General features: G+C 47.5%; 2 protein-coding genes across 5 annotated transcripts in view; one reads left to right on the top strand and one right to left on the bottom strand.

Annotated features, from left to right (window-relative positions):
• Positions 1-824: 824 nt before the first annotated feature.
• On the bottom strand, positions 825-20,498 carry trappc12 (trafficking protein particle complex subunit 12). 2 transcript variants are annotated; one of them, XM_042071584.1, is made up of 12 exons: positions 20,413-20,498; positions 18,447-19,773; positions 17,888-18,004; positions 9,947-10,060; positions 8,571-8,709; positions 7,199-7,311; positions 6,952-7,024; positions 4,915-4,988; positions 3,218-3,316; positions 2,654-2,757; positions 2,306-2,393; positions 825-1,785 (listed from the first exon to the last, which is right to left on the bottom strand). In XM_042071584.1, exons 2-12 carry the CDS (start codon positions 19,749-19,751, stop codon positions 1,543-1,545), a joined length of 2,469 nt encoding a protein of 822 aa, XP_041927518.1. In that variant the 5' UTR covers positions 19,752-19,773; positions 20,413-20,498; the 3' UTR covers positions 825-1,542. The 2 variants fall into 2 exon arrangements, with proteins under 2 accessions (XP_041927518.1, XP_041927519.1); XM_042071585.1 differs by lacking the exon at positions 20,413-20,498 and adding an exon at positions 20,155-20,389.
• A 69-nt stretch (positions 20,499-20,567) lies between these two features.
• eipr1 (EARP complex and GARP complex interacting protein 1) overlaps positions 20,568-27,523 on the top strand; it is a 35,857-nt gene continuing 28,901 nt past the window's right edge. For all 3 annotated transcript variants that reach the window (XM_042071586.1, XM_042071587.1, XM_042071588.1), the window contains exons 1-2: positions 20,568-20,804; positions 22,458-22,541. In XM_042071586.1, the coding sequence (XP_041927520.1) occupies positions 20,763-20,804; positions 22,458-22,541 (126 nt within the window). In that variant the 5' untranslated portion in view covers positions 20,568-20,762. The remainder of the gene's footprint in view (positions 20,805-22,457; positions 22,542-27,523) is intronic.

The following is a 27,523-nucleotide window of genomic DNA, read 5'->3' on the forward strand; positions in this document are numbered from 1 at the left end:
TACTGCCTAATCTATGATCACCAACCATATTCCCAACCCTGAACCAGATATCCACTTCAATTGTACTTACAAACACTAAAGTTTCCAGATATACTCCTATATGCTGGAGGATTTTATAGAGGAGGTTGTATATGATTTGTGACCTATTGTATGGAAAGTAAACAAAAGTTATGGGATATATATATATATATATAATATGGGTTTTCAGCAAATGTATGAAGACATTCTCAAAAAATACAGCATTTCAGGAATAACATTTCACTCAAATGTCACCAAAATGAAAAACAAAAAGAATTTTGAACCTGACTTTATCCAATGTTAGGATTTCTATAGCCTACTTGAAATGCATGCAAATTGTGGCATATTTCATAATAGCTCATATACATATGTATACATAATATCTCAGTAAACTTCCAGTACAAAAAAATATTGACATAATGTAAATAAGCAGCTGCGGAAGTTTTGTGGGGATATCTGTTAAGATTTTTAGCCTATTTACCTGTAAGGTATCCCCTCATAAGCGTATAATAGACATAAACAGGGTGATAACACACAAATAGCCAATGCAATGCTATCACTTATTTTCTAACTCCAGGGTGGTATACCTTGCCAAAAATCACTATAAGACTTATTCCCGCAGATGGTACCAACCGACCCATGGTACCGACTGGCTCAAGGACTACGTTTTGATGTTCCCTCTTCAGTCCTCACACAGTTTAAGGGATTACTTGTGTAGACTGCTAGATCACAAATAAGTATATGCACAAATGCTTCTTCCAAACACAGTACATGTTCCTCATGAATTGGGTTGAATTCCACATGTATAAAGATCAGTACACGTTTATTTGGATGAACATAATTTGTCTAAAATCACAAGTCATACAGTACAGATTGTGATTAAGATTAACACAGAATGTAAACAGCAATCAGCATTCAAGAATCATTCACATAATATTACAATTTAAGAGGTCATCTTTATACTTGATTCTTTTATTGTTATAAAATATGTACATTTTTGGATGATACAAATACTTTACATTCCTTTTTTTCACGAGATATGTGCTGTTTTACCTAGACCAAATACTACGCCATTTAGTGTTCAAGAAAAGAAACAGAATGCGACACCATGCGCAACACGTCCTCTGGCGGATTACTGCTATTGACTTAACGCTTTGGTCTTGGGATCACTTGCCCTCAGGAAAGCTTGTGTGCTTCTGGTGAAGCCTGAGCACGTGTTGGGAACAACAAGGACTCTCTCTGGTATTTAGTGACACACATTCATCAACAACTCCCGCCCAGTCAGTCACCGTCAGACCACCAGTTGCACCCAAACCTAACACTAAAAACTAACAAACAAACAAGGAACATTAGGCTTCACAGACGGCCAGGGAGCCGCCACCCTTTGGCCTGTGTGGTAAGCGAGTTAATGCCCAATCAGGGACCCTGCCTGTCCCTGGCTCGGCCTGCTGCTTTGGGAGACCTTTGTGACCGTCCGTGGCTGAGTGGCTGGCTGGCTGGACGGCCGGCCGGCGGGAGCCAGCCCTAGACCAGCTTGAGACACTGGGTGTTGAAGCTGTCCCCTTCACGAGCGGCAACCGCCTCCAGCAGTGCCTGTTTCTTCTGGGTGCTGCGTGACGACTCCAGCTCATACATAGTGGTGAGGTTGAAGAGGACGCTCTCGTGCAGGTAGAGCGTCGGGTCCTGCTGCACCAGGCTCTCCAGCTGCCGCAGCGACTCCTTCAGACGGCCCAGGTAGAGCAGGCACACAGCCGCGTTGTTGTTCGCCTGCAGATGGACACAGAGTGGACAGGAGTTAGGAACAGGCCAATATATCACACAACCTCTTATTCCTGCATTGTTGAAAATGTATTAACATATTAACTACAATCCATATAATCTCCACTCCAATGTCATGTACTAAAAGGATACATACACATGTATTGACTGTTATAACACTGAGCTGTACAATAGCAATTGCTTTTGGTACAAATGCTAGTGCTACATTATTATAAATGTTGTGGTCTCTATACAGCATGACACACAAGAGTAACATTTTAGATTATTGTTTTTAATGTGTGTGTTTACAACATTTCTTTGTATTGAGAGAGCTAGCATATTTGTTTGTTAATCTTTATCCAAGTAGGGAAATAAAACTGTGATGGCTTTTTGTAATGTAAGTGCAGGGCAGTAAGTATTCCCATCTGAAGCCAACCAAAAAAAAGACTGGATGTTATTGAGATTGTATCACCTGTGTAAAGCTTAGAGCTTTCAAAATCATTTAGATGAGTACAAATGGAGAACTTACCACAGGGTTCATGGGATCGATCTTCAGTACACCGGCGAAGCATGTGTGTGCCTCTGAATAGTTATTCTGACTGAGGTAAACGAATGCCCTGTGAAGTCAAGGTGTGAAAGACATAATCACACACTACACTAATAACTAACATTCAACAAGTACAATTTAAAACAGAAATTGTAACACACGCACAGCTGACAAGTGCTACAGTGTGACCTCCAGCAGCAAGATTGCACCAGGCCCAAATGGAGTGATACACTGTGACTGTGTCCGTAAGACCTTTCCCTATGATATGAGGGAGAACACACACACACACACACACACACACACACACACACACACACACACACACCTTACCTATTCATCAGCACTGAAGTATCCTGCATCTGCCCCTCTCCCTTTGCCTGGCAGGCCTTTTCCACCTCCTGGAAATACTTCTCCGCAGTCTTAATGTCCCCAATCTAATAATAAAAGATGATAGCAAAACAATTATCGCTTTGGGGCAACTATCGCACGGTTCACTGAGCACCGTCTGCTGTTATCATAATCTGAGTCGACATGCTGCAGAGGCACGAGCTAACTGATGAACACAGGGCCTGGGCCTGAGACCTTATCTTCTCTGTGTTGCGCTGGGTATCAGCTAGAAGCGCCACGCAGTAAGATGATGACACAAACTGCGTCCGGCTTCACGATAGCCCCAGACTTTGAGGAGTGGTTAGTAAAGTCCCGATTAAAAGAGGCAATTTTAGATTAGGCACCAGCAGGGACAGCAATGTGTGATAGCGAGGGCCTGGCAGCTCAGAGGGCACCTGGTGGCACCATTAAAGAAAAAATAGTCCTCCGGTAAAAGGCGCTGAGTTGGTGTAAGTGAACGAGGACAAAAAAAAAAAGGGGGGTGGGGGGGCTAAGGGCCACAATTACCTGCAGGAAAATACGGCCGATGCCGCTCAGCAGCTGCACCCTCTGCTGGGGCTCGTAGCGGATGATGGAGTGGTACGTCTCCACGGCCAGCACATAGTCCTGTGAGAGGGACCAGAGGAGAGGAGAGGGAAGGAGAGAGAGGGAGAGAGAGAGAAAGAAAGAAAGAAAGAAAGAAAGAAAGAAAAAGAAAGAAAGAAAAAGAGAGAGGGGGGGGGGGAAAGAGGCACAAAGGAGCAGATAAATCAATGGGCCCAGGCCGGTCTTCACATGGGGGAAGGTGGCGTGTGGGGGTCGGGGTGAGGGTGGGACTGTCCGTGCTGCAGCTGCTGCTGGTGGCTTCCAGAGATCACTCATGTGGATGCCCAGATAAATGCTGAACCACGCTGCTAGTTGGCCCATCGCTCAAGACAATGGGCCACACCTGCAATCTATATTATGGGATTCTCTTGCCTACCTCAGACAAAAGGGCTTATAAGTGAGCAGCCGACGTGGCCATGTTTAGTATGTTGAGCGTTTAAAAGTATGGGTGCAGTTTGCTGATGTGATCTATGCGGACTGATCATATCGGAGTTGATATGTGAATAGCTGGACATGCATGCTACACTAGGGCTTGGCCAGCAGATGGCTCTCTGTGCCAGAGAATGAGCAACACTGAGCACACAGTCAGGCAATGACAAAGAAACACCGGGGCTACTTACTACCACAACAATGTCACCAGGACTGATCACCAGCTGCACTGCTATATATGGTGAAAATGTATAACAATTTGCATATGTGTCTTAATATATAAAATAGAATAATAATGTGTAGAATGGAATATGCCATTTTAAGTAGTGAATGTTGGGAACACGTTCAGAACTGCCCATAGAGGGATGTTCTGTGAGACTGCGGTCAGGCACAACTGCATGGAGAAAAACTGTTGACCATTTCCTACTGCATTCACACCGTGCCCTCATGTAAAGGTCTGTTAATCATCTCTGACTTGTGTGCTGTTGCGCTGCTCGTGACTGATGTCTCCTGATGTTTGGCCCTGGCTGATATCAGCAGCTATGAGGCAACCACAGGGAGTCACTCCGCTAGAGAGAGGAGGAAGCGCACTGAGGCATGTCAACTGGCACACACCTCCACGCTCCTCTCTAGGTGTTTGACCAAACAGGGAGTGTGTGTGTGTGTGTCCAAAGTAAACAACAGGCTATTTACATGACTGTTATCAATATGTGTAGAATAGAATAGTGTAATAATGTAGAATAGCAAACAGTATTGTCAGGATCAGCAGGGTTGCTGTGAGCACTCTGAGCAGATCATAAATCCCAGGAATGACCCTACGACTCCCACCTTCAGGAGCGCAATTGGAGCTATTCTGAAATCATATACCAGATTTACTGTTCAGTGTAACTGATACAGGTACCAGTAATCAGGGAATTTAGTGAGGAGAATACAGATGGCTCTCACATATGCGTTCACACATTGTGTTTTAGACTCTAGACTTTAGAAATATTTTATTTTTATATTTTAGACTCCGTGTAAATCTCTGGGTGCATTTATACCAGTGAATACGGTAGTCAGTGTCTGCTGCAGCTTCCCACACACACGCACACACACACACACACGCACACACGCTCGCACACACACACGCACACACACACATTTCTCTCAGCGGCCCTCCTCCCCCGCACCCCGCAACACCACCCACGTACCTTCATCATTAGCAGACAGTTTGCAATGGAGTACATCACCCGGCACAGACGTGACCTCCACAACTGAATGGAGGCTGCAGGACAGACAGACAGGGAGAGAGAGACACAGGAAGAGAGGAGAGAGACAGGGGGAGAGAGAGAGAGAGAGAGAGTGAGCAGATTGAGCACAGAGACTTAGGGTGGCAAATTGCAATCCCCCCCACCCCACTATCTCCACCCACGCTTCATAAGTACCACAAGCGACACCCCCTTTCTCCCCTGAAACCATTAATTATTTGTCTGGGAGAGGGAATTATAGCGCCAACAAACTGCGACACTCTCACTCAGTTCGCCTCTCCCCGGCACAAAAGCCGCTTGCTGTACACACCCTCGCCTCATCAGCCACTGTGTCTGCTCGTGTATTTACGAGTCTGTGTGTGTGTGTGTGTGTGTGAGAGAGAGAGACAGTATGTGTGAGCGTGGGTTTGTTTGTTGTTGTTGTGTGTGTGTGTGTGTGTGTGTGTGTGTGTGTGTGTGTGTGTGTGGCTTTTGTTGTTGGAGATCAAGAGAGAGCTGGGGGAGAGAGTGCAGAGAGGCTGCCAGATCAGCAATGAGGCAAGATTGCAGTCGCTAGAGCAGCCATGGACAGGACAGGACAGGACAGAGAAGGAGAGGAGAGGAGAGGAGAGGAGCGGAGAGGAGAGGAGCAGTAGGGAGGACCGGAGCGATAAAGAGAAGGAAGCAATGATGAGAGACGAGAGGGAAAAAATCATTAAAACGGTAAGTTTGAAATCTCCAAGAGGAGCTGAAATAGCTCTGAATTCACTGCAGCATCCCTGCAGCATGGTGGACTGACCTCTCTCTCTCTCTCTCTCTCCCCCTCTCCCTTCTCTCTGACATCCATCCAACCCCTTCTTCATTAGCCTGCTGGACCTGCCTGAGGGCCACGACCCGAGTGCCGGGTCCAATCAGAGACTCCACGTGGGCCGGACAGCCCGGAGTTCTTTCTGACCCACTGCCAGGGCAGAGGGGGGGGGGGGGGGGGGGATGTGGAGGAGGAGGAGGAGGAGGAGGAGGAAGAGGAGTGAGACTGGGCAGCGGACCCGCTCGGCACGGGTACCGCGGGCACTTGGCAGCTCCTCTCAAGACATGTGCCCATGACAGGGGGAGGCCCTGGTGGAGCCACACATCAGCCGTGCCGGACGCAGCGGGACCGCGCAGGCTGACCCCACGTGGGAGCTGGCAGCAGAGCCCCCCCCTCCTGTCTTCAGTCCTGGAGGCGCTGGCTTGTGTGCGCATGGGAGATTGGGGAGCAGGGATGGGGATGGAGGAGAGGGGACTGGGATCACTCGGCCCTGTGTGGAGCTGTCCAGCTGCTCTAGGGAGTCTGTCATGTTGCGACACGAGTTCACATGCTCCATCATTCCCATAGGGGCCAATGTGCAAATTCTTTCAAAATAGTGATTTCAACATGGAATTAAACTTTCCTAGACCCTACTACGTTTTTTTGCATTTAACTGCATTTTTGCAAACAATGTATACACTTGGCTGTGTATCATCTCTCAGTGACAAGAAGATACAATCCCTATTAGCATAAGCTTTGTAAATAAAAGGAAACATGACAGTAATTTGGAAACAACTGCACTATTGCAAAAATGTGAACGAAGGAATGTAATTGGCTACAGACCATCAGACATGATCTGGGGGGGAGAGGACTCCACAGTGGCCTGGCATTACTCCTGTCGTTTGCCTTGTCTGGGTCTGTGCCCTCAGCACTGTGGCCCTCTGTGTTTTAAAACTGTTTTCCTCGCCGCACAACTTCAGCTGAGGAGTTTCACTGCTTTTAGTTTCCTGTTAAATGCAACCCTATCCGCCGCAAAAACAAACATGCTCTGCCAAACAGCCATGACAGTTAATTAGTGGCCGGCTCCACACGCGTTGTTCCGTCCGGTTCCGTCCGGTTACCTTGGCAAATTGGTCCAGCTGATGCCCTTGTTGTTCCTTGTTTTGAAACTTTCGATCATTTGGGTGCAAGCGGCGTCTGGCGCGGCTCCCTACCTTGCCTGTTCTCCTGCGTCAGGCTCATCATGCTGCCGTCCTCGGCCAGGCCCTCCTCCAAATGATCCGAGATCTGTCAGAAAACGAGAGAAACCAACGAAGACCGCTCACACTAGATACCGTTGCATTGGTTGATGAGGATGTGTGTATATGCCTGCGTGCCTAAGCCTGTGTTTTTATGAGCGTGTGTGTGTGCTCCTCTGTGTTTGTATGTGCGTGTGTGTTGATTTAAAGCTCGGGGTTTCACCTTCTGACAGACAGTCCTCATCCTGTGCAGTCGGTCCAGAGACTCCTGGGGCTTGCCCAGGTACTGGGGCAGCTCAGCGTGCAGGACACGCATGGAGAAGGGAACCATCGAACCTGAACCACAGGACCAGAGAGAGGAAAAGTAGTCAGCCTTCAGACACACACACACACACAGACACACACACACACACACACACACAGACACACACACACAGCAGAGCTGCTGCAGTCCGGAGGAGGGCTACCTCTAGGCCAGAGGATAGACACTGCCTCAGCATTCTCTTTGATCCACTGAGACGCTTTGATCCGGCGCGGGCTCCGACAGCTGTCTACGGGGCTCAAGCACCTTTGATAATCTCAGCCCGACTCCACAAACTCTGGCCCTGCGCGTCTGAACTCACGACTGTGGCTGATTAGTCGCGCCTTTATGACATCAGAGCGGGACAGATGCCAGTGTTTGCAAGAGGACACGCAGAGGCGAAAGTGCTACGACATCACCAGCTTAACAATACACAAGTTCAGCACAGTAAAATCATCCCCCCAAAAAGCAAATACATTTGACATTGAATTGACCTTGAAGTCTCATGAATGTGTTTTGCAGTACTGCATATTTAACAAATGTGAATTGCACCAAACATTTGCAGTATGAGTATTTACATTTATTTGTATCACTTTCTTTCCTGCATTGCACAGTAGTGTCTAAAAAACACTCACGCATCACACGTAAACGGCATTTCCAACTGTGCCACAACTCCCACAAAAACCTGCAGAATTCACAAAGGGCTCCTTCTACAAGCCAAAGGAATTAAATTTGCTGCTAGGTTATGCCTTTTGATGTGCCAGAGATATTTTCCAGCAGACACCCATAAAACACAGTGTTTTCATTACAGTGCGTGATGTACATACTGAGGTCAGGATGCTTCAGGGCCTCCAGAGCTTATCAGTGCAACATATCACAGTCTGAACTGACATTACTACAAAATAAACTGACAAGTGCTGTGAAGCTATTGTACAAAGTCACCATCACAATGGCCAATGACTCTTTATCCAACTTCATCCCTGTGCTGTTGTTGTTTAAAGCAAGCTTAGTCACACATTAGCATCTTATATTTGCCCTGATGCTGACCATATATTCTACCAGTGGCTTTGCTGCATGACCAGCGCCCAGACTGCTAGTGTGTGTGCTGTGGATGGAGGGCACTTGTTTGATCGTGTTGCACTGCCCTGCTAATCCAGCCCCCGGTGGGGAGGGCACAGCAGTTGGAGCCAGCGAGCGCGGAGGCAGGGGTTAGGGTTACAGCTGGACGCTGGGTGCTGGCGGGCACCGGGCGGCGCCAGCTGGCTGGCTGGCTGACTGACTGACTGGCACTCACCGCGGCGGCCCGGGTAGGTGGCAGGGTAGTACTCGTAGTACAGGTCCGGCTGGTCCAGGTTCCCAAAGGGCTCCATCTCCATCTCGGCGTTCTGGAAGAGGCTGAGCTTGGTGAGCAGGGCCAGCCGCACGAACCAGAGCTGCAGGGGGACCACAGCACAACATGAGCGCACAGATCCACAGCACATGGTGCACAAGCTAATATTAGCTTAAACATTAATATTAGTGCCAAAGTTGTGCCAATGACACATCGTTCATTTCACAAAAAAAGGTAAGTTATGCTACCTATAGGATATAAACAGGAATGCCTCCAGCGCAGACGGATGATATTCCTTTATTTTAAGTGTGTGTTTTATTTCATTGACAGGTCAACTCCCCGTAATTTAGTCCGTTTTATGCAAAGGCATGCAAACACAATAGCGGCGCGGTGCCACATGAGGCTGGAACATCAGAGAGACTAGGGCTCTTTGATATGAGTGGATGCTGGGTGCGTGGGGACCCCCCCCCCCCCCCGGTGGCTTGTGTGGGCGCTGGGCCGGGGAGAGTGCGGAGAGTGCGGGGAGCAGCGGGAGCGGCGCTGAGCTGCCAGCACCCCTCGCCTCACCGCTCCGCTCCACTCCACGACAGGACACTTCAAACACCCGTACACGTACGACTCATCAGGGGCCAGAGATGGGTGTTTGCCGTTGGTGTGTGGGTGTGTGTGTGTGTGTGTTTGTGTGTGTGGAGAGAGAGAGAGAGAGAGAGAGAGAGAGAGAGAGAGAGAGAGAGAGAGAGAGAGAGAGTGAGAGAGAGTGAGTGAGTGAGTGTGTGTGTTCTGGGTGCATGGGGTGCAAAGGGATGATCATGTGTGACAAATATAGCTGGAAGTATTAGTGCACTTCTGGGACTGGTCTCATACAGGAGAAATTGTTGATGTGTGTATTTGTTTGTTTGTTGTGTGGGCCTGCCTGTGTGTGTGTGTGTGTGTGTGTTTGTGTATGTATGTATGTATGTGTGCACGTATGTGTATGCCTGTATGTGTGTGTGCATGTTAATGAGTAGCACACAGAGAGATATAAAAAATGATAGATAAACAGACAAGAAAGAAAGGGAGAAATAGACAGTGTACGTGAGTGAGTGTGTGTGTGTGTGTGTGTGTGTGATATGTAGAGAGGGGAAAAAAGAGTGGTGGTGATGCAGTTCTCTGATGTGTGGGGCGCTTGTCTGCACACATTATCGTCATGCCGGGGGCACAAAAACAAAAACAAGCGCCCTCCCCCTTCAACCCCCTCCCCAACATTGATTCTCTTTCCCCTGCCTCCCCACGCATTTCTGCCTACATTTCCCACGTGCCCCGGTGTGGTGTGTGTGTGTGGAGGGTGTTGGGCTCCTCACCTGCAGGGAGTCAGTGGTGTGGCTGGTGGGCTGGCCGCTCTTGCCGTAGCCCTGTCCATGCGCCGTCAGCAGCCGGCCAGTCAGGTCCACGGCCGCCCTCCAGTTCCTGGTGCTCTAGGGGTCACCACGCGGCACAAGGTGAGGGGGAGAAATGAACCCATTAAGCCAACAGCTGCTTCCACAGGAGGGTGTACGCGAGTGTGTGTGTGTGTGTGTAATTGTGTGTGGCCCTGTAATTGTGTGTGTGTGTGTGTGAGAGAGAGAGAGAGAGTGTGTGTGAGTTCTTGGTCTGCTATTGGTCATGATGAAGGTCAGTGCGGCCATTCCCGGTGATCTAACCGCGTCATCCATCAGTGCTGCGGCTCTAATTACGAGCCCGCTTTTTAAGCAGGCGTGCGGGAGAACGCCACTCCAACAGGAACTCAGCTGACCTGTGAGAGGCCTGACCAGCCGAGCGGGACGACCTGGAGGAGATGTCACCCCGGCCTGTCAGTCTGACGGACCGGCTCCCTCTGTGCTTTGCTCGGTCACTCTCTCACTCCCTCCCTCTCTCCTTCTCTCACTCCTTCTCTCTGCTTTATTCCCTTGTTCCCTGCCCCGTTCTGTGCCATACTCTTTGCACGCCTCTTTACCATCTCCTCCTCTCCGCTATAAGCTTGGAGCCGCTGCGGATTACATCTTCTTTAGTTTCACTCCTCAGTCTCCTCAATTCCCCCTCAAACACACACTTTTGTAGCACACACACAAACACACACCAGTACACACACTAGTACACACTCTCAGGTTACCTGCACATTTTTATCTATTTTCCCTCCATCTACTCTAACCTCATCCTCTCCTCTATAACGATTCCTCTCTCCCTGAATCTATCACCCCATCTCTCTCTCTCTCTCCCAACCCTCTCCCACTGCCACCCCTCTCTATCTCTCCCACCCCTCTCCCACTCCTACCCCATGTCTCGCTCTCTCTCTCTCTCCCAACCCTCTCCCACTCCCACCCCACCCCCCCTCTCTCTGTCACTGGCCTCTGTGCCTCTAAATCTTAATTAGGGGGAGAAATGAAGCTGCAAACGACTGGCAGGGAAATGGGCGAAAGCAGCTGCAGCCACTGAGACAGAACATAAAAAAGTCAATGGGACTCGAAATGTGGGGCCATTATGATGTGGGGCGCATTCCGGAGACTTCCACGCACGCTCCACGCCCACAACAAAACCCTCATAAATCTATCAACATAAACAATGACATTTGAGGGGAAAAAAAATCCTTAAAACCTGTCAACACCAACAAAGCAACACACACAATGCCAGTTGAGGATCCAGCTGATGAAATCGCTCTACTGAACACTGACTACCAAAGTGGTGTATCTGAGAGGTATGTGTGACGCATGTTCCGTTATTACATATAGAAAATGTGCAGCAACGGCAGTACGACTTGTTCAGACCATAATTTATAGTGTGTGTTTGAGAAGGCAGTTAGAGAGAGAACAGGAAAGACATTATATATATATATATATATATATATATATATATATATATATATATATATATATATATATATATATATATATATATATATATATATATATGAGAGTGAGAGAGAGAGAGAGAGAGAGAGAGAGAGAGAAGCAGGTGGAGGAGTAACCTGCAGAGGGGACAGGAGCGAGGACAAAACAATGGTGACAGGAGGAGGGGATGTAGAGGAGAGGAAGAGAGAAAGATAGGAAGAGAGGGGCTGCAGAGAAGACAACAGGGGAGAAGAAGACAGACAGCAGAGGAGAGAGTGGGGAGGGGAGAGAGAAGCAAGAGGGAGCCTGCAGAATGACACAGAATAAAGAAAACAGAGGAGAGGCAGCGAAAGAGTGAGAGAGAGAGAGAGAGAAAGAAAGAAAGAAAGAAAGAAAGAAAGAAAGAAAGAAAGAAAGAAAGAAAGAAAGAAAGAAAGAAAGAAAGAGAGAGAGAGAGAGAGAGAGAGAAGGAGAGAGAGGGGAAAACCAGAGTGGCATCTGTTGAGGAGCTTGTGCTTTTCACTGCAGGGGACTGCATGCACCACTCTCCAGCTCCCTCCCTTCCTCCAGCCCTTTCAACCGTCAAACTCAAACACACACACACACACACACACACACACACACACACACACACACACACACACACACACACACACACGCTCACACACACACACACACACACACACACACACACTCACACACCTCCCCATCCCTCTCCCCCTCTCTCTCACATCAAACTGGACCTTCCGCGCTGCCACGAGTGTCAGCCATTCGTGATGGGCTTAGCCGCACCATAATTGAGACACACTTTAACCCCCCCCCCCACACACACACACACACACAAACACCAACCCCTCTACCCCAATTCCTGCATGCCGCACACACGCTCAGATCACACTCATTACTGCCAGTTGGCTCTCTACCGAGGGCTCATTCTGAGGCTCCGCTACGCTAGTGCTAAGCACCTTAGCATGCCTGTAGTGTAGCACTTCTCCTGCTGCTGCTACTGCTGTGGTGGTGGTGCAGCGCGGTCCAGGCCCCTCTGACCAGCCCGCCGGACGGGTCCCCCTGCTTCCCTAGCGCATTAAATATGGATCAGCCTCGGCCAGGTGTGCTGATGAATAAAATAAAATCCGTCGAGTGATGGACAGCCAGGTAGGAAGGTCCGCATGATGGGTCCATTAATAATGGATGCCTTCATATTGGCCTGCATCAGGAGACAATTGAGTCTTGGCAATAGTTTGGCTAGAAAGGAGGGCAGGTTGAGTAGATTATCCCACCATAATTAGGCCTCAGATTGTGATGTGTAATATTTCATGAGGAAGAGGGTGAATGGGGGATAGTTAAACGGGGCTGAATGAATGCAGGGGGGTTTGACTAATCCTACTGCAGCTTCCAAAAGTCTCCTTCCCTGGCACCAAATGTGAAAATGTATACAGAATGCACAAATAAGATGCAAGTCTGCACACACACACGTGCACACACAGCTTATCTCCATTTCAGCTCATCCTCTCATGCGTGTCACCTAACAGCATCCACAATAGATGGGGAACTCCTTATTTTCCTGCACACCTTTAACAGAACACAGAGAGAGACAGAGAGAGAGAGAGAGAGAGAGATATCAGTTTCATTTAGGCTGGCCTTCACCTAAACTGAGGGTAAGACGAGCCACAAAGGCCTGGTAGGCAGACACAGCGGTGCAGAGATAGGCACTAGCATGACGAGTCAGCCAGTATCAGCTCATGTGGAGCAGGTGAATAAGGACCGGCTCCAAAGGCTCCCAGTCCAACAACAGAATAGACCCCCAAACAGGCGCTATCTGGAGTGCTCTCTCAGCACCGGTGAGCACACAGACTAGTATGGATTTAGTTTATTCCCAACAAGAGAAGGATTTTGAAATGCTTGTACACGCACAGGCACAGGCACAGGCACAGGCACAGACACAGGCACCTCTGCTTTAGCAACTTGCTTCATAACTTCATAGCTTCATACTGAAGTCTGCAGCAACATGCTGTGTTCTCTCACTGCACCAAAGTTCAAAGCTCAGATTTGGAGCCCCCAGTGTGGAGAGTAAGGACACAGAGAGCGAGCGGAGAGTCCAGTCAGCCATGTGAAACATGAGGGGTGTTATTCACACAATGTTAAGGCGCACACTGACCTCTCATCTTCATGTCCGTGTGGACATAACATTTGACATGAAAACTGGGCATTTTTTCCCTTCCGAAACATTCCGAACATTCAGCAAAACAGTTTGGCTTTTCGCGTGCCTTTGTGTAGCATCACTGCAGTGGGCAGTTTGTGGGGCAGCACTGGCTCTGCTGGTCGCCCGTGCAGGTTGAAAGCGAGAGGCGTGCCTGGCTGGTCCCATGGCAGCCGCTGATGTGATGGGGGAGAGACTGCTGCAGGAGGCGGAGAAACAAATAAATAAAAAAGTCTCCCCCTGCTGAGAGCAGTCCTGCATCACAGAGAAGCCTTCCCACAGCCAAGGACAGCTGCCCCACTCTTCCGCACAGCTCCTCTTTTGGGTCTTTCTGCCCTCCTCAGACTCTCCTCTCTTCTTTTCTCTTCTCTTCTCTCGTTTGTCACATCCTCCTCTACTCTGTCATTCCATCTCCATTTCTTTCTCCTGTCCTCTCTTCTTCTCTCCTTGACTTTTCTCTTCTATCATCTTTTTCCATGCTATCCTTCCCTCCTACCTCTCTGATCTATAAGCTAGGCCCATGTATCTTATAGACCCAGCAGTCGCTCTGCTAAATATACATGGCTGTTTCACTGACTTGACTCGGTCAATTTGGTATCGAAAACACCAGAACCTGACTCGAGCCTTAAAATAAATAAATGATAAAAAAAAGACAAAAAGAACTCCCCGAGGCTCTGGAGCAATTCAGAAGGTACACTAAAGACGCTCGTATGGCCAAACACACCTGCTGGGTAGAGATGAACACATTCACATAATGAACATTTGGCTCCACAGGCGGTGAGGTATGCCCACTGCCAAGCTGACCCTCGCAATAAACAGCGACTTTAACAATGAGGCTCTGATGTGCTTGTTCCCCGAGACGCCGCTCGCACTGGGCTGTCGCTCGGTGGGGATTATTTAAGACAGCTGCACAGACAAATGAATTGCCGACGCCACTGGGAAAGCACGGCTAAAATAACGGCTTTTGCGACACGTTGTGCAACGCGCACTGAGGAAATGAGATGTGACCGGCACACACGCAGGCTTCCTCTGGGGTGTGTGTGTGTGTTGTTTGTGTGGGCGTGTGAAGATGCTGGCGTGTGTCTCAGGCTTCAGCGAGATGGGAGATGGAAAGAAAGCACGGCATCTGTTCGTAGCACTGGCTCTCCACTGCTGTGGAGCCTTATCCTTCTTTATCATGCTCCGTCTCTCTCTCTCTCTGCTAAGGGGCTGCGGTGGCATGTTGCTTTGTCACACGTTGCAGCCGCAGTGTGACTCACCACCAGCAACCACCATGAGTCAGGGGAGAGTCCTCGGAAGTGTGTCCGCCTTGGGGTGGGGTGATGTGGGGTGCATACCGCCACACTGAACCCCCACCCCCCACCCCCCACCCCACCGACACACACACACACACACACACACACACACACACACACACACACACACACACACACACACACACACACACACACACACACACACACACACCACCCCCTAGCAAGCTACCATCAACCCTGAACTAGCCACAGGCTGGATGCAGCCTTGAGCTACAAAACAGAGGAACAGCACCATGAGGAGGAGGATGTAGGCATATGTGCAGGCAGAGTGCGTGCACACACACGCACACACACACACATGCACACACACACACACACACGCGCACGCGCACGCACACGCGCACACACGCACGCACGCACGCACACACGCACGCACACACGCACACACATCTGCACAACACAATCAATGCCAGTGGCAGTATATAATGATGGCATAAAGACAAGAGACTTGCTGGCATGAAAACTTGGTCTCGAGAGCAGGAAGGAAGAACTGAAAACCAAATTAAAAAACAGGAGAGTGAGAAACCCCCAGTCTGTTTCAAAATAATATGAAATGAAATGACGGTCTGTTAAAAATGAATGCAATCACTGTCAGACTCAACAGAGGCACCGAATGTCAACCAGCTCTCAGTCTTGCCCCTCCTGATACAGCGAGACGCCAGCTGCTATCCTCAGGTTACATGGAGCATGGCATTGTTTCTGCATGCCCGAAACAGTAGCGGGATCGATACATCGATCGGTTGTTAAGCCCATGTTTGTCCCTGTGCATTAGTTGGGGGACGCTGGCCTTGTGGGAACCATTGTCTGCCTGAGTGAAAGCCCACTGACATTTACTTACCTCCATCTCAACCTTCCTGCCTCCCCCTCTCTCATTCTCCCCCTCTCTCATTCTCTCCTTTCTCTTCCCTCTCTCCCTCCCTTTCTCTGTCCTCCCTCATGCTCTTTCTCTCCTCTCGAGCATTCTCTCTCTCTTTCTCTCTCTCTCTCTCTCTATCCTAGCACACACCCACGCTCGAATCCACGCCGCTGACGCACACAAACTCTGGCACAGGGCAGTATTTTAAGTCTGCCAGTCGAGTAGTCTGTGTGTGTGTGTGTGTGTGTGTGTGTGTGTGTGTGTGTGTGCACGAGCGTGTGTGTGTGTTTGTGTGTGTTTCCAGGCCTTTTCCCTCGTGGCTAGGGCAAGAGCACACTTGGCTGTCTGCATGGGCCAGGTGTGTGCCTGTGTTTGTGCTGGTGTCTGTGTGACTGCGCCAGTGTGTGTGTGTGTGTGTGTGTGTGTGCGCGCCTCCAAAACTGTGTGGGCAGTGGCCCGAGAGGGCACTCTGAAATATGCACACGGCAACTATGCATTATACATGCCCTAAGCTGGATTCTACATCTCCATCTCTGTCTCTCTCGCTCCCTCCATCCCACCCTCCTCCTCCTCCTCTCTCTATCTCTCTAGTTTATTTCACCTCTCTCTTTCTCTCTCTCTCTCTCTCTCTCTCTCTCTATAGCTGAAGTTTTAAATACCAGCTAGCAGGTCAGGGTGGTGTTGGGGTCATGGCTCATCCCCTGCTGATTAAAGGCGCACTGAAGGAGGCAACTTCCCAACTCTGTGGCCAGCTCCAGCTCCAGCCCCACCAGCCCCACAGCTGAAGCAGAAAATCAAGGGAGTCTTTTGCTTAAGCTCCCCCGCGCCCACATCCCTTTTGAGGGAGCGAGCCGACACGAGGAGGAACTGGAACAGAAAGCTGTAATTGCGAGAGGACCTGCGTCTACCACAGTGGCCATTTTAATGGCCCTTTGAAGAACCGGAGCCACACTTGCATAGAAAAGTGACAGGCTGTTTGTTATTTCTGCGCGGCGCCGCTCCTGTGGAGAGCGGAGCGCTCGGTGCCGCCGGGCCGACCAGGAGAGAGAGAGGGTTGAGGGGATGGAGGGAGCCGGACCGATTTAGCAAGCGACCGGCCCGCAGGGAGAGGATGGCTGCTGGGATGGGGCAACACTTCAGCAGACGCGGGTCTCCAGCAAACAGGCGCTCCATCTCTGTCGGTCTCTGTCTCGCTCTCTTTCACACACCCACACACACACACTGCTCTCTCGGTCTCCTAAACACACACACACACACACACACACTCACTCGGACACAATCTACTACACACAGACAATAGGCATAGATACACACACTTCTTTCTCACTGTCTTATGCATAGACACGGTCATCGCTCTTCTGCCTGTCTTCCCAAAACATACACAATCACTAACACACACACACTAACACACACACACCTCCCCACTCTCCCTCTCCTTGTAAGAAGGACGTGGGCACAGTGGGTAGGCCTGGGCTTCAGTGCGCGCGTCTGTTTGACAGTTCTGCTCCCGGGCAGCGCAGCGAGGCGGCCGCCCGACAGGAGCCACAGACCTCAGCTGGGGAGAGCCGCTCTCAGCCCTCACCCAACCCCCAGTGCCCTTATGCGGCAGCACTGCGCCCCCACACCCCGGGGGTGAGAGAACACCTCAAAATACCTGGAGCACACTCAAGGGCATCACACAGACTCAGTATGTTGTTGACGACAAAAAATAAATAAATAATGGAAACGCTTCATGGGAATTGTAAGTGGTAATTGTGTGAAGCAGTGGCTGCAGCCGCTTTGGGACTCCTGTCCGTCATTGTGTGTGGAGGAGGAAAAAAAAAACCTTATGGTGCATTATACACGGTGAAATTTGAGTGTGAGAACAATCTGTGAAAAAAACATGGCATATGTGCGCAATGTCAAATGAAAATAGAAAGGGGACACGTAAAGGGGAAGGTGATTCAGCAGAAAGTCAAAACAGACCCCACCCCCCCTTCTCCCAAAATTAGCATATTCATGCGATGCAATATTGCCTTAAGCAGCACCCTAATCACAGCCCCCATATTGGTGTAAGTGTGACTCACAATTAGCTGCTTGAGGCCCAGGAAGGACTGCTCCACGGAGCTTGCTGTAAGAACCTGACGCTTGGTTGCTGCCTGGTCTCCCAGGAAACGCAGCATTAAGTCCTTCACTGCATCACCCTGGAACAACAGGAACCTTTCACCGGCTAGGCTATCACATTTCTACACACATTACTAGACCACACAATGACCAGACTGGTCCAGCTTTGAGCATCTAGCTTTTTAGTGTATCCTGATTGCATGATGTCATCCCTATTAGGCCTAGAAGAGAGATTAAGTTGCTTTGGCAACACTTTGTTTGTGAATGGTCATCAATAAAGCTTTTGAATTTAATTGAATTAATTAGCCTAATGTCTCATGCAGTCATAGAGGCTAATATTCCAGCATTCCACTCAGTAGTTGATACTTATTGTGTAAAATATACGCTTAAGGCAATTTGGTATAGTATATTTTAGAAAAAAAATATCCACAGTGAACAATGTGAGACGGAGGCATGTATTACCATCAAATACCATTTGGTGCATAGTGGCAAGTTTAACATAACCGCATGGTGCAAACTCACCTGTAAATTGTCAAACTTCAGCCCTGGCATGGACAGACGCTCCCTCTCCACATGCACTGTGTTCAACTGCTGGGTTGCCACAGAGATCAACAGCTTCCTTGTCTCCTCTGAGGGCAGCCATGCGTCATGGCGGCGGTCAACCTCGCTCATGCTCAGTGCTGTGGCAAAGGGGTCATCGCTGCCTGAGAACACAGCCTGCAGCTTGGAGAACGGCGGGGTGGCTTCGGCCGCCGAAGGGGCCTTTGGGGCACTGTCCATTTGGGGGGCGTCGAAATAGGAGCTGGGCGTTGTGGTACTCTCCTGAGGAGCCGCGGCGGGTATTGCAGGACCCGTGGAGGAGGAAGAGGAGGAGGACACCTGCCGTTCAGGGGTGCCAGACGCTTTGGGCGACTCGGCGTTAGGGTTGCTGACGGAGATAAAGGAGGATGAGGTGGTGAAGGAGTCGAAGAAGTCCGAGGCGGGGTTGACACCGCCGTTGTCGGAGAAGAACTTGCTCAGGCTGGGACTGGGCTGGCACACGAGGGGCGCCTCGGCCAGTTTGCTGGGCGTCTCAGCGTTCCCGCTGCCGCTGCTGAAGCTGGGCGACTTCACCAGCGTGGGCTGGAAGCCGTCCGGGACCAGCATCTTGGGCGGCTGACCCTGGCTGAAGATGGTGCACACTGGGATGGGTTCGTCCTTGGGGGTTGACTCGCTAGCTCCTAAATCTACTTCCTGAGCCACAAACTCAGAGCTGGGCAAGTCTTCTGGTGGCTGCACAGAGACAGAAGTCTCTTTTTCACCTTCTTGAGATTCATCGTCTTTCTTCTCTTCTATCTTTTCTTCCACTACCGTCTTCCCTGCAGCTGTGAGAGACTCCTCTGGTGAGAGTGACTCCATCTTGATTTCAGTGGTGGTCTGCTCCTCAGTGGCCTCAGGTTCTAATTTCTCTCCCACTTCCTCGTCATCAGGCTCTTTGGAATCCGGTGTGTGACTCTCCTCAAACTGCTCCAGTAGAGAGTCCATGGGAACAACGTCGTCCTCCTCACTGTTATTAGGCGAGTCAGAGATCATGACACTCTCCATCATCTGGTCATTTAGTTTGTCCATCAGGCTGCCCGAAGCCAAGCTGTCATCCTGGGGAGAGCTGAAGGGCTCCCCGCCAAGGTCAATGCTTTCCTCCGGGAAGAGGACATCGCTGGCTGGGATAGTGGAAGAGGAGCTGGACTCTGTTGGGGCAAGCACTAGATCCTGAGGTTTCTCAGGCTCAGCAACTTCTGTGATGTCCAACGTCACAGGCCTTTGGGCGGGACCTTCACTGCTATCCATGTCTCTGCCCTGTCAGCAAGACCTAAGAAACGTCAGAGTTAAACAAACAAATATGGTAATTAGCCGAAGATAAATAGCACATTCCCTTTTCCCGAGAAAATGACTCACAATAAGCTTCTAGACATAGACCTTGTTGACCTAAAGGCTTCTGAAACGTCACATCAATATTTTACAAAACCCTCCATCACAATCAAGAGCCTTGCACAGAAACATTTCCACTAGATCCATCCAGAACTCGTCACAGCATGTTTCAACCAGATATTGGTACATCAGCTAGCGAGCCTTATGGCTAGCTTCATTCATGACTTGTCTAAATTATTCAGAGGGACCGACAGAATTTAGAGAGCAAGTGGTATATTGAACAGATGTGAGTCCTTTGGTAAAATCATACTCTTTCACTGACCGTGCACCAAGATGTCTCAAGCCTGGGTAATGACTTTCATGCTGACGTTAACTATGCTACGTTATCGTTGGTAACGTTACGTTGGAAGTGAAAGGTTTCCCTCAACCCTCAACTCTCAACACAATAGATTGTTAAATAAAAGACAGTAATAGGCAGGGTTATAAACCAAGGATTCAATAAGAACACTAAATTGAACAAATATTTCATAATCAGCAGCAGTCACACGACATTTATCAAAGCGTAAACAATCGCATTTACCTTTGCTTGAAGAGGATGACAGCGGTGCAAAAGTACGCATGCGTGAAATACCAGGAAGTAGTCTAGATGGTGTCTGAGATGGGACATTTTCCACGTTTGAACAGAGAATGTCCGTAGACGGGCTCTGGTTTGAATTACTTTTGTATTCTCATAATATTTACGTACGTTTCTGGATGTGCATGCGTTGTTTGAAGGACCAACTACGTCCATAATTTCGAACGATTACTCCGACAAATTACGAAACGCCTTTTTCGTTTGCGGAAAACAAACAGGAATAATTGATTCATTTACCTGTGGTTGTGCTGCCAAATTGTAATGGTACCTATGATCTTAAATTAAACTAGTTCGAAATGGAAGACGACGCACCTGTTATTTATGGTCTTGAGTTTCAGGTAATGTGTTTACATTATCTTTGCCTGGCACCACTTTTAAATGATCAAGCTAATCATCAGAGAGGATTGCATTGGGCTAACTAGCACTGACGTAGCCTACATCGCTTGCTAAGGTTGCTGTGCTAACCTGATAATATAAAATGATACACTGATTTGTAGAGATCATTGCGAAAAACTGGGTTTAGCGTTCGGTTGCGTTATCAGTAAAATCCTTGGGTTTTTCTGACCCGCTAGATAAGAAACATTGCATGGGTGCCTTGCTACCTACCAAGCCAAACCAGTAGATGTTTAAAGTTATAGCTTACTACAACTATATAAACTATAATATATTGCGTTTAAAGATGCACGGGGAACATAAAGGGGTATTTCATCTAATGTCGGTGTTTTGAAGTATATGGTTATGTTGTTACTCGTTGGCAGTGTAGGCTAGTCATTACAGTGCATGATGCCCACCAGAGGTGGGGAAATGGACTTCAAGTCCTAGTCCTACCTCCTCTCTGTGCACCTAGAACAGGTGACTGCGCTAAGCTTGAGAGTTGTGCTATTTAGAATCAACTAAATAATGAAAAACTATGTGGTAGAACTTGGACTTAGAGCCGGAGTTTCCTACTGGTGCCCATCTGGTGCAAACCTACAGTTTACACCCTACACATGCTAAAGTTGACTAAAAATAGGAATAGAAAAATCATCTTTTGGAAATTGATGTTAATGCCTTAATTAAAACAATTAGAAAAAATCCAACCTTTAAGGACACCAATTTTCTTTGTGAATGAACAATGTATCGTAAATAAATAAATAAATGTTGTTCCTTAAAATACAGTGACTCATAATACCCCTATGTTAAATTCCCGTAGAGGCAGGCATATTTTTATTTTTAAAGGCCAGTTATTGAATGGATCCAGGATATTATCCATCCTGATGAAGTTCCCTTGGCCTTTGGAATTAAAATAGCCCCACATCATCACATACCCTTCACCATACCTAGATATTGGCATGGTTTTATTTCAGTTAGCCTGATAGCTGGTTTGATTTGCATTGAGAGATGATCTTATGGAAGATGCCCTGTGCCAATCGTGAGATATGTTGAAGTGTATGTGGTTTTTAGTCAACTTTAGCACGTGTATGTAGAGGGTATGTAAACTTATGAGCACAACTGTACATGAGTCTGAGATCAGATTCAGTTTTACTGTTGTCCCAATTGATATTCACATAAAAAGGAGCAAGACTTGTTGGTCTTTTTTGCCTCCTCTTGACCTGCAGCAGTTTAATAACAGATAAGAACAGTAAAAACAGAAAAAAACATCATCCATGAGACTGAAGATAATCAGTATACATTCTATATGAATCTATATGATTCTATATGAATCTCTGGATCTTAACTGTGATATGCCGTAGGCCGTAGACTAGCCTATATATTATTGTTATTGTTATTATTATTGTTATTATTATTATTATTATTATTATGAGTGGTAGTAGTAGTATTTGTTGTTGTATTAGTAGTAGAAGTAGTAGAAGTAGTAATATTAGTAGTAAGCTAACGGATTGAGGTGAATACACAATGTCCATGACTTGACATCATCACAGTACATGGTGTCATCACTTGTGATGATAGGCTGTTCATTGTAATTGATCAATCTGTGTGACTGTCTGCAGGCCCGGGCGCTGACAGCACAGACAGCTGAGACAGATGCCATAAGATTCCTCGTGGGCACACAGTCACTCAAATTTGACAATCAGGTATAGTTGATGCGATATGTGGGAAGAATTCATATGAAATATGTTTATAAAATATATATATATTTTATAGTCAGTCTATTTTCCTGTTTTGCAAAGTGCATGTTTGTGATTATGTGTTTTTGCTGTTTTGATTCTGAAATACCTTGTCGATACTACTAATCATCTAATAAATTAATTATTAGTTGCTCTAACTTTCCAATGTGTTTGGAATATTTCTCATAATGGCTGAAATAGATAGATAGATAGATAGATAGATAGAAACACACATATATCTCACATACATAAAAATCACTCACAGAAATGTAAAAATTAAAGAGTGTGTGAAGTTATTACAAAGGTCTGTTATGGACTGACCATGTGATGCATTGACCATGATATGGTGCTATGGTAGAGTGTGTGCAATGGTGGTAATGCAAAAGTGAACAGTGCAATAACTTTGCTTGTTATTAAATATGAACTATGACTATGAAAAGACAAGAATTTAAACATAATAGAATTGCTTAAGAAACAAGAAAAAGAATATACTTTAAGAACAATATATAACAGGGAATAAGTTATAAGGTGTAGATGTTATGACCACAGTCCAGATTGTGTAGAAGGGCTTATATAAAACAGTCAGATGGACAGCAGACAAAGTGATATGATGGTAGGGGCTGAGAGAGACAGGCTCATGCTGAAAAGTCCATTTCTTCCCTCCCCTTTTGTGTGGCATCGAAAAGTTGGATGGCCCTGGGGACAAGGACCTCCTCAACCTGTCTGTTGAGCATGACAGTGACAGAAGTCTGCCACTGAACATGTTCCTCTTGTTTATTAAAACATTTCTCTGCCATGCCCTTGAACTTTATTCAGACCAGATAAAAACCTGATTTGTCACCACTCCAAAATAAAAGTCTTTATAAAACACCAGAGTTGACCCCTGATCAGTCATGAGGGTGTCATAAATGTGCCCAGTGGGATTAGTTCCCATTCATTGTGGAAGAGAGTGCAGGGGCAACACAGATGCACTGGAAAGGTTATTGAGAAGCAGCAGAGGGAAATGACCAATTAAGCCCAAGCAGCACGCGCCATAATCCACGAGATGATAAAAACCGTCCCAGGCTTTATCCCCCCTCTCATCTGATCCCCTCTGTCCCCATACTTCCCAGCAGCCCTTCCATCATATCTAGCCCCAGGATTAGTCACCAGCCCTCTCTATCTCATTTACCTGGCAGTGGCAATTACTGCTCCCCAGAGGAGCTGCTCATTTTAGAGGCTTTTGGGAAAGCTGGATAATGCTAGCCTGAGGGACTGAAGAAGCAGGGGCTTTGGGTTCTTTTTTTATTATTCTGGTTTGTGTGTGTGCGCCTGTCTCTCTCTCTCTCTGTGTGTGTGTGTGTGTGTGTGTGTGTGTGTGTGCACGCGGCGCATGTGTGTGTTGTGTAGGCTATATGTCAGTGTATGTGTGCTGTGAAAGACAGCTAGCGCAACCACAGGACAGGTGCAGCGCTGTTGTTGTAGACTAAGCCTCACCTCCTGTTGTTGTTAATTGGTTATAAGCTCTCATTTCAATTCTGAGTGTGGTGTTGCCTGCCTGTGTGTCTATCTGTTGTGCGTGAATGTTTGACATTGCGTTGCCTTTGAGGTCCATGTGCTTGAGTGGCAGAGACAGATGATATAATTGGCCAAAAGTGAGACGGGTCAATAACCAGGCAACGAGGAAACAGGCAAAAATGAGAGACATGTCTGTCTGCAATTTGCGCCTGCATAATTTGGCAGGAGAATAACTTTGGCCTTTATGGGATCACTGTCACTTCAGTCACATATCACAAGCATAGTTAGGCCTGCTTTTAGATCTCCAATTGAGACTGTCACAAGGAAAATACTCATCTGACATCTCATTTAAGAAGATTGGTTTAGATGGTCTTCTACTTTCCTGTCCACTCTCGGCTTGAGAAGTTAAGCAATAGTATGGTAAGACATTAGTTACATTATTTCAGACCGTATTGGTTATTGGCTTAACTTTTCAACTTCATTTGGACTTAAGTCTCCAGGAAGGGGCTCATATTTGCTGATTCTCTGGTCTTGTGGGGCAGGTTCTGCTGCAGTGCTGCTTCTTGGCATTCCTGTCAGTAGACATCGTCTGACATCAGGCCTCACTCAGTACTCCATGTGTTGCCCACTTCCTTGCCCTGGTCATTAGAGACTGATAGCCTCCGGTCTCAATATCCGAGAGGGAGAGAGAGCTCTCAGTCACTGCTCCCTGCTTGGCCTTCTAGCCTTATTAGTTCATCTAATTGGCAGTGGGGAGGGCTGTGGGGTTGGATGGGAGGGGTGGACAGGGCTGGGCTAGGCTGGGCTGGGCTGGGTTGGGCTTGGGTGGGGTGGGGACAGTTCAACAGACTTAATTTAGCCCTCCTTCCACCTCCTCTCCCCGTGATGGCCACTCCAGCCGCGGTAGCGAGTGGAATAATGATGCCGGTCAACAGGGCGGCCCATGTGACATGAGAGGCGGCCACTAATGTGATGAAACACTCCTGGCGCGCTCCTCTCGCCACGTCCCGCCGCCCGGCAGGCCACGCTTACTGTCATCCCCGGGACTAAAGAGCTCTAACTAAAGAGGCCCCAAAGTGGGGGCCAGTATCCCACCTGATTTTCATCCCCGCTCTCTTCCTCGCCGGTAATTAATATGGCTGGGAAGGAGGCCCAGGCGGTGGAGAGGGATGACTCACTCCACATCTCGGCAATAAGAGGGAATAAATCAGGATGGGGCAGAGGGGGTGGGGTGGGATTGGGGGCTTAGCCATAGCCCAGTTCATCCGGGGCCCTATTACAGGGCCTTCTTTTCCCTCCAATTATCCTGTCCGGCCATCGGAATTTATTTGTATTGCTCCCCGCCATAAAATTATAACTTTGCCTAATAATTTTCATTCAGTGCGGTCCAACCCAAGGTTAATGGTTTCCCCTCTCTCTGACTTTCAGCAGGCTGTGCAGTGAGTGGATGAGGGATTGTGTGTGTGTGTGTGTGTGTGTGTGTGTGTGTGTGTGTGTGTGTGTGTGTGTGTGTGTGTGTGTGTGTGTGTGTGTGTGTGTGTGTGTGTGTGTGTGTGTGTGTGTGTGTGTGTGTGTGTGTGTGTGTGTGCGTGCGTGCGTGTGTGCGTGCGTGCGTGTGTGCGTGTCTGTGTGTGTAGATGCACAGATGCACCTACCTGTAAAAAGTGGCTTATAGAGAGGAGGGCCATGAGGTGTTGTCAGGTGCAGTCCTCTGGGGCTACAACTCATTACGTTTTCCCCCTGTTTTGGTTTGTTTGTTGATTTGTTTGTTTTGATGTCTTGGGCATCAGCATGAAGCCCGGCGATCGTCACACTTTTACCAGGTGCTGGACGTCCCCAAACACCTATAAAAACAGGGGGTGCAGGATGCATCATTTGGTTTTGTTTTGATGGGAGTTGCGTTCCCATTGGTCATGCTGTAAAATCTGTTTTATTTTGCCTCTGCGTCACACACCAGTCGAGGTACAGCCACAACTAACTTGTGCCCAGAGCAGACATTCATATTTATTTGTGGGTAATGCAGCTAATAAGCTGTTCTTACAAAAAAGCACAACAAGAAAATATTTAATTCAAGCTGACAAATTTGGTAAGTTTTGTTCAGTCAGCATGTTATGTTTCACATTATCCGCTTATTGTCTTTTTAGGCCTAGAAGCAGAAGGGTAATTTATTCGGATGAAAATGTGAGATCTCAGACACTGCATGCTCATATCTTACCTACTAGGTCTTTTTATATTATTATTGTCTCTTTATATAAACTGTCTCAGTTAACATCTTGCTAACATTCAACTTGTATCTTGTTATGATATAACTGGAAGTTTGTCTTGCATCACAGCCTGGAACACAGATCTACATCGTTCATATCCTGGATGGTTATTGGGAACAGCATATGAAGAGTTTGGTTCCAAAATCTCCGTTTTTAAAAACATTAAAAAGTCAAGCTATTTAATTGTGTATTTCAGGTAATATCAATCAAATTGCAGTTGTGTTGTTTCGATTGAGTAAAGATAAATCAAATAACAATACCCAATTACAATTCTACTGAACTGACTTGGAAAACAAAATGTAAAAAAAAATATATATAAATATAAATATATTAATATTAATAATATAAATATATATCTATAAATGCAGAGAGCAAATTTCCCTCATGGGATCAAAAGAGTATACAGGTATATACCTGTATACTCTTTTGATCCCATGAGGGAAATTTGCTCTCTGCATTTATCCCAATCCGTGAATTAGTGAAACACACTCAGCACATAGTAAACACACAGTGAGGTGAAGCACACACTAATCCCGGAGCAGTGAGCTGCTTGTTACAGCGGCGTTCGGGGAGCAGTAAGGGGTTAGATGCCTTGCTCAAGGGCACTTCAGCCGTGGATGTGGGCATTGGAGAGCAGTGCTCAACCACTTCCCCCGCCCACATTTTTCCTACTGGTCGGGGATCGAACTGGCAACCCTTCGGTTACAAGCCCGAAGCCCTAACCAGTAGGCCACAAATTTTATGAAAACTCATTAAAATGGTGGATATAGTGTTTTGGAACCAAATTCTTCATATATTTTTAGCTGTTCTTCATATGGTCATATACAATCAAAATGAATTTGAGGATGATGCCAAAATAAGTTTCCCACAAAACACATGCCTTGAAATTGTTACACAGTTTTGCAGTTAAAACACTGGTGATTTAGGATGTAAGCCATAAGGTGTTTGCCTGCTTGTTGGAGTTATACTGTACTATACTTCTATACTATACTACTGTACTATACTAGTACTGAATACTTCATTTCTCCATTCCTAAACCTCAGCTCTTTCAGCATGGACTGCCTAAAATGGCTCATTTAACAATGTGTACTGCATGATTTGTAAGCACATCGGTTAAACTGTGAGTAGAGCCTTCTTGACAGTTTTGGTCTGTCCACACTCATTGGACTTGGTCCAGTTGGAGGGATA

Source organism: Alosa sapidissima, chromosome 19 (assembly GCF_018492685.1).
Source record: "Alosa sapidissima isolate fAloSap1 chromosome 19, fAloSap1.pri, whole genome shotgun sequence".
NCBI classification, from domain to species: domain Eukaryota; kingdom Metazoa; phylum Chordata; class Actinopteri; order Clupeiformes; family Clupeidae; genus Alosa; species Alosa sapidissima.

What these genes read in the sequence shown, in the direction of transcription:
- trappc12 (XM_042071584.1), bottom strand. Translation starts at nt 19,751, where the DNA reads ATGGATAGCAGTGAAGGTCCCGCCCAAAGGCCTGTGACGTTGGACATC. An exon ending in TCGGCCGTATTTTCCTGCAG is followed by an intron (nt 2,758 to 3,217) that starts GTAATTGTGGCC and finishes TTTTATTATTAG; the next exon opens with ATTGGGGACATTAAGACTGC. An exon ending in ACTTCAGTGCTGATGAATAG is followed by an intron (nt 2,394 to 2,653) that starts GTAAGGTGTGTG and finishes TTGACTTCACAG; the next exon opens with GGCATTCGTTTACCTCAGTC.